Below are 11,715 nucleotides of genomic sequence, written 5' to 3'. Positions count from 1 at the left end.
CCCCGCCCCGCCCCTCCTGGATGGACACACCCTCGCTGTGATAGGCCGAGTCTCAGGACCGGGTCGCGCCGCGATTGGCCGGGGCTCAGGGACGCTAGTCCCCGGAGCGCCACGTATACGGAGGGGCGGGCCGGAAGGCGAAGACTCGAGCTGACGCGGACCGGCCACCTAGGGTGGCGGCGGCGGCCATGGAGCGCGACGGGCAGCAGCTGTCCGCGCGGCCGGCCCTGGAGACAGAGGGATTGCGCTTCCTTCACGTCACGGGTGAGTGGCCCCGGGTTGCCGGTTGGTGCCACCAGCTGTCCTGGGCGCCGCCATGTTTGGTGGGTCGTCCTCCGCTGCGCGCCCGGCGGGGCCTGGGGAGGCCAGGGGAGGCCTGGCTGGGAGCCGGTGGCGGCCACGCAGGTCCGGGCGGCTGGCCTGGAACGCGCGCCGAGGCCCTCTAGGAGCTGCACTCCTCCTGGCTGCGCCGTCGGGCCCTTTTTTGCGCCAGTCCTTTATGCGAAGCAAGCCTTTGTGGCTTGCGTTACTGGGGCCACTGGGCCCTTGGCATTTCATTCCAGACCTCGCTTTCGTCCCCCATACCCGGCGCTGTATCGGCCCCCACGGCCACCCCTGTCTATAAATTTCTGAGGTCCGAAAGGCCTTTGCCCTCCTGAGTCGAATCAACATCCCTCCAGACCCGTCAAAACCCGCTTTCCCGTGCTCTCCGGACTTGCCCTCCACCCCCGACTCTCCAGATGGTTGAGGAGTCCCTTCTCGGTGACCCCCGAATTGTACTCGCTTCTATTTTAACTGCCTACTTGGGAGGCCATTTCCTCAGCTAGACCCGGAGGGATTCGAGGGCAGGAGCTATGCTTCCTTTGTCTTTTGGTGAATTTTATGCAAAAGTCCACTAGCAATATATGTTTTTGTTACTTTCTTGAAAACTTTTCTTTTCAGTGGGCTCCCTGCTAGCCACCTATGGCTGGTACATCGTCTTCAGCTGCATCCTTCTCTACGTGGTATTTCAGAAGCTTTCCACCCGACTCAGGGCCCTGAGGCAGAGACAGCTGGACCGAGCTGCGGCTGCAGTGGGTTAGTGTCTGATAACAGAAAGGAAGGCGGTGGCTTTACACCTCTTTCTTCTAGCATTTAAAAGTTAGTCTGTTACCAAGAGTAAGAAGGTCTTGCTTCTAATCTGCACGAGAGGAAAACCATTTTATGTTTCTGCAATTGATCTTGGGGAAATGTGCAATAGGTTTTTTAATTTCAGAGATTGTCATGGGATGGAAAACCTGCTTGGTGGTGGGTAGGGCACTCCTGCATATCTTTTAATGGTTTTTCATTTAGGGGATGGATTGAAATGAAAATTTCACAGCTTCTCCATACTTGGGGGTCTGCCTACTAAATTTCTAGAACCATTGTGAGCGACAAGAAATGCAGACTTAGTTCTTCATATCCATCACATTTTGATTTCCGCAACTTCCTCATCAGATCTGCTTTCAAGTTACATTTGGCTGTGGCAAAAATTTATTTAGCCTTTTTGCTAGATAGAAGCTAGTTTCTGAGGACATATCTAAATGATAAATGTTCAGGGGCACCTGGGTGGTTCAGTCGGTTAAGCGTCCAACTTCGGCTCAGGTCATGATCTACCGGTTCATGAGTTTGAGCCCCACGTCAGACTCTGTGCGGACAGCTCGGAGCCTGGAGCCTGTTTCGGATTCTGTGTCTCTCTCTCTCTGCTCTTCCCCCACTCACACTCTGTCTCTCAAAAATAAACAGTTTAAAAAAAAAAGAAATGTTAAATGTTTGGGGAGTAGCAGCATAATTAAACAGATAAAAATCATTCTTTGGACTCCCCACAGTTACTGAGAAGAGAGAAAAGCACATGTTGTGACACAAAAGTAGTCATTAGTGGAAAGACTTAGAAATGTCCTTTACTCAAACATGCCTCTCCTCTTTCCCACGAAGCCCTGTGGTCCTGCCATTCTCTCCATCTTTTTGATTATTGGCTGTACATCCAACAACAAACTACAAATTACAGTTGTTCATCTTGCATAAGGTGCAGGATTTCATCAAGAGTGTGGCAGTGATGTTAGGAAACTGCTTTCGTCACCCAGTACAGCCCTCTTCATGGCGGAGGTGCTGGCAGTGTGAAATCTGTCTTACACTGGGAGAGCAGATCTATGAGATGGGCATTTTTAAAGAGAACTCGTTGTTTTCGTGAAGCACTGCAAAAAGTAAATGTGCAGCCCAAAGTGTTATGTTGTGCTGTTGTACGATTTTGTTAGGAAAATCAGGTTTAAAAACTCCACACTTGATTGATTTATACTGAGAATGACCTGATAGTTACAAATGTTACCAAACTTCATATTTCTATGAAGTGGAATTGTCATTTTGTTTTGTTTAAGGTAAAATTCCAGGGGCTTCTGGGTAGCTCAGCCAGTTAGTTATACATCTGACTTCAGCTCAGGTCATGATATCACAGTTCATGAGTTCGAGCCCCGCATCAAGCTCTGTGCTGATAGCTCAGAGCCTGGAGTCTGCTCCAGATTCTGTCTCCTCTCTCTCTGTCCCTCCCCCAGTCACATTTTCTCTCTCTCTCTCAAAAATAAATAAATACCTAAATAATTTACTTAAAGGTAAAGTTCCAGCCATTCCTACCACTGCATATGCTCCCTTGACTGACCACAACATTTTAGTCCATTTTATGTGGATTCAATTAAGTGGTCTTTTCCCACTACTGTCTAGGTCGTGATGATTGCCTATACTTTTGTATAGTGCTGATTTGAACATACAGTTCTTTGTTTTTTTCTTTATTTTTTAAAATTTATTTATTTTGAGACAGAGCATGAGTGGAGGAGGGGCAGGGAGAGGGAGGGAGAGAGGATCCCAAGCAGGCTCTGGGCCTTCTTCACAGAGCCCAACGTGGGGGTTGAACTCACGAAACTGTGAGAGCATAACCTGAGCTGAAATCAAGAGTTGGATGCTTAACTGACTGAGCTACCCAAGCGCCCCTGTTTTCTTCTTTAAAAATTAGCCACACCCCTGTGTCCTTGCCCTTTGGTGATCCTTGACATGGTGGGCTGAGTAGATGAGCAGATAGAGAACTTAAGCTGAATATTTATAAAATTCTGCTTTGTTTTATAAACCAAATAAAACAGATAAAGCTGGGGAGCTCATTTCCATTAATGCTAACTGGAAGGATGTTTCTTTTCCATAGAAACAAGGGTAAAGTATCTAAGGATCATTACCTCTTTGTGGTATAGATCTGGGCCAGGTAAGTGACGGCTAATGATCAGAAAACTTTATCTTCTCCTGGTTGTCTTCTAGCATTCTGGTCAGCCTGGAGACTGGGTGTCAGGAGGTGTCCAGGTTGTGGAATGGAATTTTGGGGTGCCCCTCAAACCACTTCTGTCTCAGTCACTGGGCTGTGCCAGGCTCTCTGACTTGGAATTGCTGGGGGAGCCCAGGCATAACACATTTCTAAAGGGTTTCTGGTGCCCTGGATATTTAACTAGGGCTATGAACTATGACAATAGGACAATCCTCTGCCCCCATAAGCAGTAAAATACATGCAGAGCAATAGAATTTTTGTGTAAAATCCATGTTTTTTTGTATTGTCTGACATCTGTACTTCCATATCCTTCTAATAATATGGACTCTCAGGAGTTTCTTTTTTCTCAAATTGTTTCTGACATTTTAGAACCTGATGTTGTTGTTAAACGGCAAGAGGCTTTAGCAGCTGCCCGTTTGAAAATGCAAGAAGAATTAAATGCACAAGTCGAAAAGCATAAGGAAAAACTGAGACAGGTATGAACCGGTTTGAGTTTGAATATATGGTCTTAAGTGGGTAAAAGAGTGTGTGTGGGTGTGTATACACACGCTTGCCTGCATGGCCTCCCCCATTAGGGCGGGTACTGGGAACAACTGGTTGTGACAGAATCATTTCCACTTAGCATCTGTCAGCGTGCTTTCCTTGTGCAATATCTTACGGTTTATGGGGAAAAGACTCCTTTAAAAAAGATGTCTTTTATTTACCTTTTTGCTTTTCAGTGGTTTCCTCGCATAGTATTTTCACCCAAAACGGTGTGTCAGGGTGCCGTGGCACTGGACACGCGGGGTACACATTCAGCTTCTTCCTCCACTGTCTCTTTCAAGAGACATGTATCTCATATGAACTAGCTTGGTGGGGCCACCTTCGGCGGATGGAAGGAGAGCCCAGGGAGGGTGGTGATGGGCTCAACCCAAGGGTGAGAAGGAGAGCAGGAGATGGAGTTTTGAAAGCTTTTTTACAGGTTTGGTTGGGGAGGGGGGAGGAGAAGGGGAGAGGTGGAAGAACCAAGGATGCGGTTGGAAGTGACCTGAGCCGGCAGGGGATTGTGCCGCCCTTCATAGGTGCGAGACCACCCACCAGATTGGACCCTGTCTGTAACTGAAACGACCAGGTGTGGACTCTGCTTTCTGAGAAGTGTCAGTCCAGATGTTTCTGGGCCCCCCTTCATCCTCCCAGAAGGAAACCTCTGCTGGCTCTAAGGCAGCAGAGCGATAGGTCTTCCTGTCGGCTTTGCCTGTGTCTCTGGTGTTTCCAGAGTCATGTGCCTTTCTGCCACTGCTAGTGGCTCTTGTGGTTTCTGCCTGGTCTCCCCAGCTTGGCTGGAGCCCAGAAAGAAAGGGTAGAGCAGGACCACACCTGCTCCACACATTCCTCCTCCATGGTAACTCTCTCAGCAGCCTTCTTCTGTGTGTAGTTGCACATTTCCACTAAAAGCAGCCAGTAACCTAGAATGTACTAGCACATTGCTGTTACTTAACTTTTTAAATCACATAGAGTAAAAAAATTCGAGATATAAAAAATCAATACCATGAAAATTAAGTTTCTCATCTTCTTGTTCTACCTGCTGCTGCCCAAGCATTCTCTGTTAGGATATGTAGATATTTTTTCAAGAAGTATTTATCCATATATAAACACACATAGGAATTTTTCATTGAAGTGGCAGCAGAGTATACATAAATGCCATTTTTGAGCATGTTTTAGTTCTTTTAGTTTTTGAGCCAGTTTTGAGCATATTTTAGGTTTTTGCTCTGCCGATCTCAAACCATGTAATTATTATTGTTCCTAGAGCCACCGAATAAGTTGAATTCCTTCTGCGTGTCAGAATGGATGACTTCAGGACCTGAGTTTTTTGTGTGGTGTCCATGAGATAGCTTGATCGTTTATGCAGTTTGCCGATGCAGCTAAAAATAATCTTTTTAAAAAATCACTTTTTAAAATTGCAGTCTGAGCCCCCGAAAATTGGAAAAGGGACAAAAGCTTGTGTTCAGTGTTCAGATTGTTGTAGCACATGTGGTTCTGTCTCGTGTACTTCACAAACATAATAGTAATAATCAACTGACTGAGCCTGCCTGACCCACAGCTAACTGCGCTCTCTTGTTTGTAGTCTCAGGATTTGTCAGCTGAGTCCCATCCTGGCATTCTCTGTGTCAGCTAGGAGTATAGAATAGATGATTTCCTCCTTGACTTCTTGTATCTGCAGACAGCAGAAGCATGGGGAGACAGGTATTTGGGGTTATCAGCAAGGGGCTCTGAAAGCCATGGAGGAATTTTCTGGATATGTGATTTCTTAAGGCATCTTCTCACATACCCTTGTGACATCACAGTGTAACTGGAACCAGAATGAACAGCAGTTTGGGTGTGGATTCCACGGGAATGGGAAATGTAGCGTATGTAAGCTATGGTACCCAGTTACTGGCAGAAATGTTGTTCTTCTGGGAGTAGGAAGCAGAGGCAAAGGCCCAGGGCACCGTGTGCCCACCCTCCTCGGGTGCCTACTCACTGTAGGATTACAAGCTTTCTCAAGTGCTCATTGTTGTGCACAGTTTTCCACCAAGATTAGTTTTTCCTTATGTTTCCAGTAGTATTTGACTTTCAAAGCACTTTCAAATCTTCTCTCATTAGATCCTCACAGAATGCAAAGCAGAGGGATTAAGTGATTTAGGTAACATGGCCACATGGCCACAGAGCAGGCCTGCCAGCCACGCTCACCTGTTCCAAGTCAGAATTCTTTCACATGTCCTCCTATGGGCAAGTTTCAGGAGAACTGATCGGTATTCATTTTTCCATGATGCCTTTTGCTTTCTTTAGTAAAGTTTCTGTTTGTGAGTTAAATTCCTACCACTAGATGACAGCACTGTTATTAACTAAAGAAAACACAGGTGAAGGTTTGGTTTGAAGGACTTTTAAATTAGAAAATTGTTGGGGTGCCAGGTGGCTCACTCGGTTGAGCGTCCAACTCGATTTCAGTTCAGGTCATGATCTCACATTCGTGAGTTAGAACTTTGCATTGGGCTCCGCTTTGAGCGTGGAGCCTGCTTAAGATTCTCTCTCTCCATATATGAATAACCCAACGCTAATATCATCTTCAATGGGGAAAAACTGAGAGCTTTCCCCTAAGGTCAGGAACAAGACAGGGATGTCCACTCTCGCCACTGTTATTCAACATAGTATTGGAAGTCTTAGCCTCTGCAATCAGACAATACAAAGAACTAAAAGGCATCCAAATCAGCCAGGAGGAAGTCAAACTTTCACTCTTTGCAGATGACATGATATTCTATATGGAAAACCCAAAAGATAGCACCAAAAAACTGCCAGAACTGATTCATGAGTTCAGCAAAGTGGCAGGATATAAAATCAACGCAGAGAAATCAGTTGCATTCCTATTCACCAACTATGAAGCAAGAGAAAGAGAAATCAAGCAATCGATCCCCCTTATAATTGGACCAAAAACCATAAAATACCTATGAATAAATCTAACCAAAAAGGTAAAAAATCTATACACTGAAAACTATAGAAAACTTATGAAAGAAATTGAAGAAGACACAAAAAAAATGGAAAAAGATTCCATGCTCCTGGATAGGAAGAACAAATATTGTTAAAATGTCGATACTATCCAAAGCAATCTACATATTCAATGCAATCCCTATCAAAATAACACCAGCATTCTTCACAGAGCTAGAACAAATAATCCTCAAATTTGTATGGAACCAGAAAGGACCCCAAATAGCCAAGCAATCTTGAAAAAGAAAACCAAAGCAGGAGGCATCACAATCCCGGACTTCAAGCTATATTACAAAGCTATAATCATCAAGACAGTATGGTACTTGGCACAAGAACAGACACTCAGATCAGTGGAACAGAATAGAGAACCCAGAAGTGGACCAACAGACGTATGGCCACCTAATCTTTGACAAAGCAAGAAAGAATATCCAATGGAATAAAGACAGTCTCTTCAGCAAGTGGTACTGGGAAAACTGGACAGCGACATGCAGAAGAATGAACCTGGACCACTTTCTTACACTATACACAAAAATAAACTCAAAATGGATGGAAGACCTAAATGTAAGACAGGAAGCCATCAAAATCCTCGAGGAGAAAGCAGGCAAAAACCTCCTTGATCTTGGCTGCAGCAACTTCTTACTCAACACGTTTCTGGAAGCAAGGGAAACAAGCAAAAATGAACTACTGGGACCTCATCAAAATAACAAGTTTCTGCACAGCTAAGGAAACAATCAGCAAAAGTAAAAGGCAACCGACAGAATGGGAGAAGATATTTGCAAACAACATATCAGATAAAGGTTAGTATTCTATAAAGAACTTATCAAACTCAACACCCAAAAAACAATCCAGTGAAGAAATATACCAAAGACATGAATAGACACTTCTCCAAAGAAGACATCCAGATGGCCAACCGACACATGAATAAATGCTCAACATCACTCATCATCAGGAAAATACAAATCAAAACCACAATGAGATACCACCTCACACCTGTCAGAATGGCTAACATTAACTCAGACAACAACAGATGTTGACAAGGGTGCGGAGAAAAAGGAACCCTTTTGCACTGCTGTTGGGAATGCAAACGGGTGTAGCCACTCTGGAAAACAGTATGGAGGTTCCTCAAAAAATTAAAAATAGAACTACCCTACGACCCAGCAATTGCACTACTAGGTATTTATCCAAGGGATACAGGTGTGCTGTTTCAAAGGGACACATGCACCCCAATGTTTATAGCAGCACTATCAACAATAGCCAAAGTATGGAAAGAGCCCAAATGTCCATCGATGGATGAATGGATAAAGAAGATATGGTACACACACACACACACACACACACACACACACACACAATGGAGTATTACTCGGCAGTCAAAAAGAATGAAATCTTGCCGTTTGCAACTACATGGATGGAACTGGAGGGTATTATGCTAAGTGAAATTAGTCGGAGAAAGACAAATATCATATGGCTTCACTCATATGAGGATTTTAACACATCTCCGGAGGCAAGGGAAACAGACAAAACAGATGAACATAAGGGAAGGGAAACAAAAATAATACAAAAAACAGGGACAAAACATAAGAGACTCTTCAATATGGAGAACAAACTGAGGGTTACGGGAGGGGTTGTGGGAGGGGGGATGGGCTAAATGGGTAAGGGGCATTAAGGAATCTACTCCTGAAATCGTTGTTGCGCTATATGCTAACTAACTTGGATGTAAATTTTTAAAAATTTTTAAAAAAAGTTTCTCTCTCTCTCTCCCTCTGTGTCTCTCTCCTGTTTGCATGCCCTAAAATTAAAAAACAAAAATTAGAAAATTGGCACAGTTTGCGTTTTCTTTGAGGAAGATGACAGCTTCTGAATTCATTCTGTAACGTGTGATTCTTCCTCAGCTTGAAGAACAAAAAAGGAGACAGAAGATTGAAATGTGGGACAGCATGCAAGAAGGAAAAAGTTACAAAGGAAATGTAAGAAAGCCCCCGGAAGAAGATAGTGCTGGGCCTTCTACTTCATCAGTCCTGCCGAAACGGAAGTCTGACAGAAAACCTCTGCGAGGAGGTGGTAAGTACCTAACGTTAAAGCATTTTGAGCAATTATGGCATATATTTACCTTTTAAAAACAAGGTTCTGTTTCTTTCTTTTGTTGTCTATAAAGTGAGGCTAATTCCGAAGTTTAGGATTATGGAGATTAAACAGAAGAAGCGCATACCAAGCCCCCCATACCCCTGGCAGTCACCAACCTGGGGAGCCCTCTTACCCAGTGTCCCAGGGCAAGGATGTGGGTGAAAATCCTGCTTTCTGAAGGCCTGTAACCTCCTTGGCCTCAGTGTCCACTTAGTAAAAAAAAAAAAAAAAGTAAACCTTCAATAAGTTGAAAGGGAGGTCAGTCAAGGCCCCAGTGAGTGGAATGATGGCACTCGTATGTCTGCCCCTCCCCTGCTTGCACTTGCCTGCACATGTACTCACTCTCTCTCTCTCTCAAAAATAAACATTAAAAAAAATTTTTTTTAACTTACCTTGCTGGAAGGATATTTTTCAGAGCAGACAGTGGTGATATTTAGGAGAGGAGTGGAAATCGTAGAAAATGTAATGCATGATATTGCTATGTGCATGGTATCTTAGTGTTTCCATTGATCCTGAGCTAGATGCTCTCTGACTAGCTTGGTGTGTTACAAATAAGGAAATTGAGGCATAGGGAGTTATTGCCCAAAGATGCCACAGCAAGTAAAGAGCAAAACCACCTCAGTTAAGGTCTCACTGGCCTAAAACCTGAGCACTCAACCCAGTTACCAAATGTCCATTAACTTTGGGAAGCTAGTGAGTTTGCAGGGTTAAGAATGAGGGCAGAATACATAGATTACCCATTTCTCACTGAGAACAGCAAGTTCTGTTCTGTTTTGATTTTTTTAAATTTATTTTCTGTAGCTTGAACAGTCCTTATTTGCATGTATACATTTTATTTACTTATTTATTTATTTTAGAGCGGGAGAGTTAGAGCACAAGCAGGGGAGGAGCAGAGAGAGAAGGAGAGAGAGAATCCCAGGCAAGCTCTGTGCTGTCAGTACAGAGCCTGACTCGGGGCTCAATCCCATGAACCATGAGATCATGACCTGAGCCAAGACTAAGAAATGCTTAACTGCCTGAGCCACCCAGGCGCTGTTGAATTGTATACATTTTGTTAAGCACTATAATAGGGGCCTCCATATATTTAAATCCAGCCATCTTGAGAGGTTTTTTGGGGCAAATTTGTTGTGTGTTTTGGGGAGTTTTCATATGTTTGAGGAGTTGAGATCAGGAAGCTGGATGGCTTCTTTTATTCCCAGCCGAAAGTCAATTCAAAGTGCAGTCACAGAATAAAGTTATTTTTTTCACATGGTAGCTAAAAGTTTGGTGAAAATGTCTGTGAGAATAGAATCCATAGCTTTGTAGTGCTTTGCATGTGAGGATCACGATTTTATGTTTGATACAGAATGTTCCCAGTACTGTTTTGCTTCCTTTCTCTCATCCCAGGTTACAACCCTTTGTCTGGTGAAGGAGGTGGAGCCTGCTCCTGGAGACCCGGACGCAGAGGCCCGTCAGCTGGTGGATGAGGCTAAGAATCTTGTTAGTGTCGCTTTTGACATTAGCAAGATGAATCCGTAACCCTCAGTTCAATTGCCTTACGCACACTTTTCACAGTGACTAGCCAAGGGGAGTGGGGTTTATTTCTGATCTTAACTACACCTGCATCTTTAATGGTCGAAGTCCGCATAGGATATAGACCTCACCACTAGCAGTAGTGACAGTTGGTCACAGTTCACTAACTGTGAACACAATGAGTGTGTTCATTGATTTCATGAGTTATTGCTAGTTGGTAGATAAGACCCTCCAGGTGACTAACAATCTTGAGATGAAAGAGACTAGTAATGGTTCTTCAAGTTAGAAGTCCTTGCTGGTAGGACAGTCTCTGTGACAGGTTGCGTTGAATGATGTCTTCCTTGTAAATGGTGAGCCCACCAGCGAGGATTACTGATGCAGACAGTTGATGGGGTTGTTTCTGTATATTTATTTTTATGTACAGAACTTTGTTAAAAAACCTGTAAGTATTAAAAAAAAATGCAAAGAACATTTTTAGCATCTTTATTAAATTCAAGGAAACTTCTTTATGAACTTGAATTTGTCAAACATTAAACAGCTTTTTATCATCCCACAACCTCCTACTATTACTCATTTTCCCTCCTTATGATTTCTCTCCTGTGGTGAGCATGGCGCATGACAGCTACAATGATTCCCAGAGTTGGCAGACCCATTGGGGTTTGTCCACAAAATCGGGTGCTTGGAGTGGAATTGCTAAACCAATAAGATAAACATCTTGTCTAGAGGTGTCTTGAGTGCCATCCAGGTTTCTAAGGGCCCTGTGGGTCATTCCCCTTGCACGATGACTCCTTCTTAGCTCGTGGGCTGGATTTGGCCTGTGTGCTGTAGTTTAGAGCCTGCTGTCAAGTGGAGATATCCTAAGAAGGAACAAAATTAATCTTCAGAATTAGCCGGGAAAGTATCCTAGAGTGGTCTCATATATAAATTAGCCAACATTCTTGAGTTGAGTATCTGATATATGTGAAGTATTCTGTGGTCGTCTTCCTTGATATAAAGAAAGGAAGAAATACATTCTGGTTTTATGGGACTCACAGTCTCTTGGGGAAGGTTGGGGAGAGCAAAAACAGGACACTTGAACAGCGTACTTAACAAACAAGTAGGTTGGGATAGTCAAGACTAGAATTTGAGTCTGGAGACATTTGAGTTAAATTTTGGGTGGGGGAGGGGCGCCTGGGTGGCTCAGTTGAGCTTCCGACTTCAGCTCAGGTCATGATCTCACAGTTTGTGAGTTCGAGCCCCACATCGGGCTCTGTGCTAAG

The 11,715-nt window shown here is 44.0% G+C and overlaps 1 protein-coding gene across 2 annotated transcripts; it reads left to right on the top strand.

Annotated features, from left to right (window-relative positions):
* The first annotated feature begins 36 nt into the window (after positions 1–36).
* On the top strand, positions 37–10,925 carry SELENOS (selenoprotein S). 2 transcript variants are annotated; one of them, XM_027067923.2, is made up of 5 exons: positions 37–264; positions 943–1,077; positions 3,689–3,795; positions 8,713–8,881; positions 10,331–10,925. In XM_027067923.2, the coding sequence occupies exons 1-5, from the start codon at positions 189–191 to the stop codon at positions 10,408–10,410; spliced, it is 567 nt and encodes a 188-aa protein (XP_026923724.1). In that variant the 5' UTR covers positions 37–188; the 3' UTR covers positions 10,411–10,925. The 2 variants fall into 2 exon arrangements, with proteins under 2 accessions (XP_026923724.1, XP_053079608.1); XM_053223633.1 differs by lacking the exon at positions 37–264 and adding an exon at positions 278–323.
* The last annotated feature ends 790 nt before the right edge of the window (positions 10,926–11,715 follow it).

This window comes from Acinonyx jubatus, chromosome B3 (genome assembly GCF_027475565.1).
Source record: "Acinonyx jubatus isolate Ajub_Pintada_27869175 chromosome B3, VMU_Ajub_asm_v1.0, whole genome shotgun sequence".
Classification (NCBI taxonomy): Eukaryota; Metazoa; Chordata; class Mammalia; order Carnivora; family Felidae; genus Acinonyx; species Acinonyx jubatus.
This window is presented reverse-complemented; position numbering and strand designations above follow the sequence as displayed.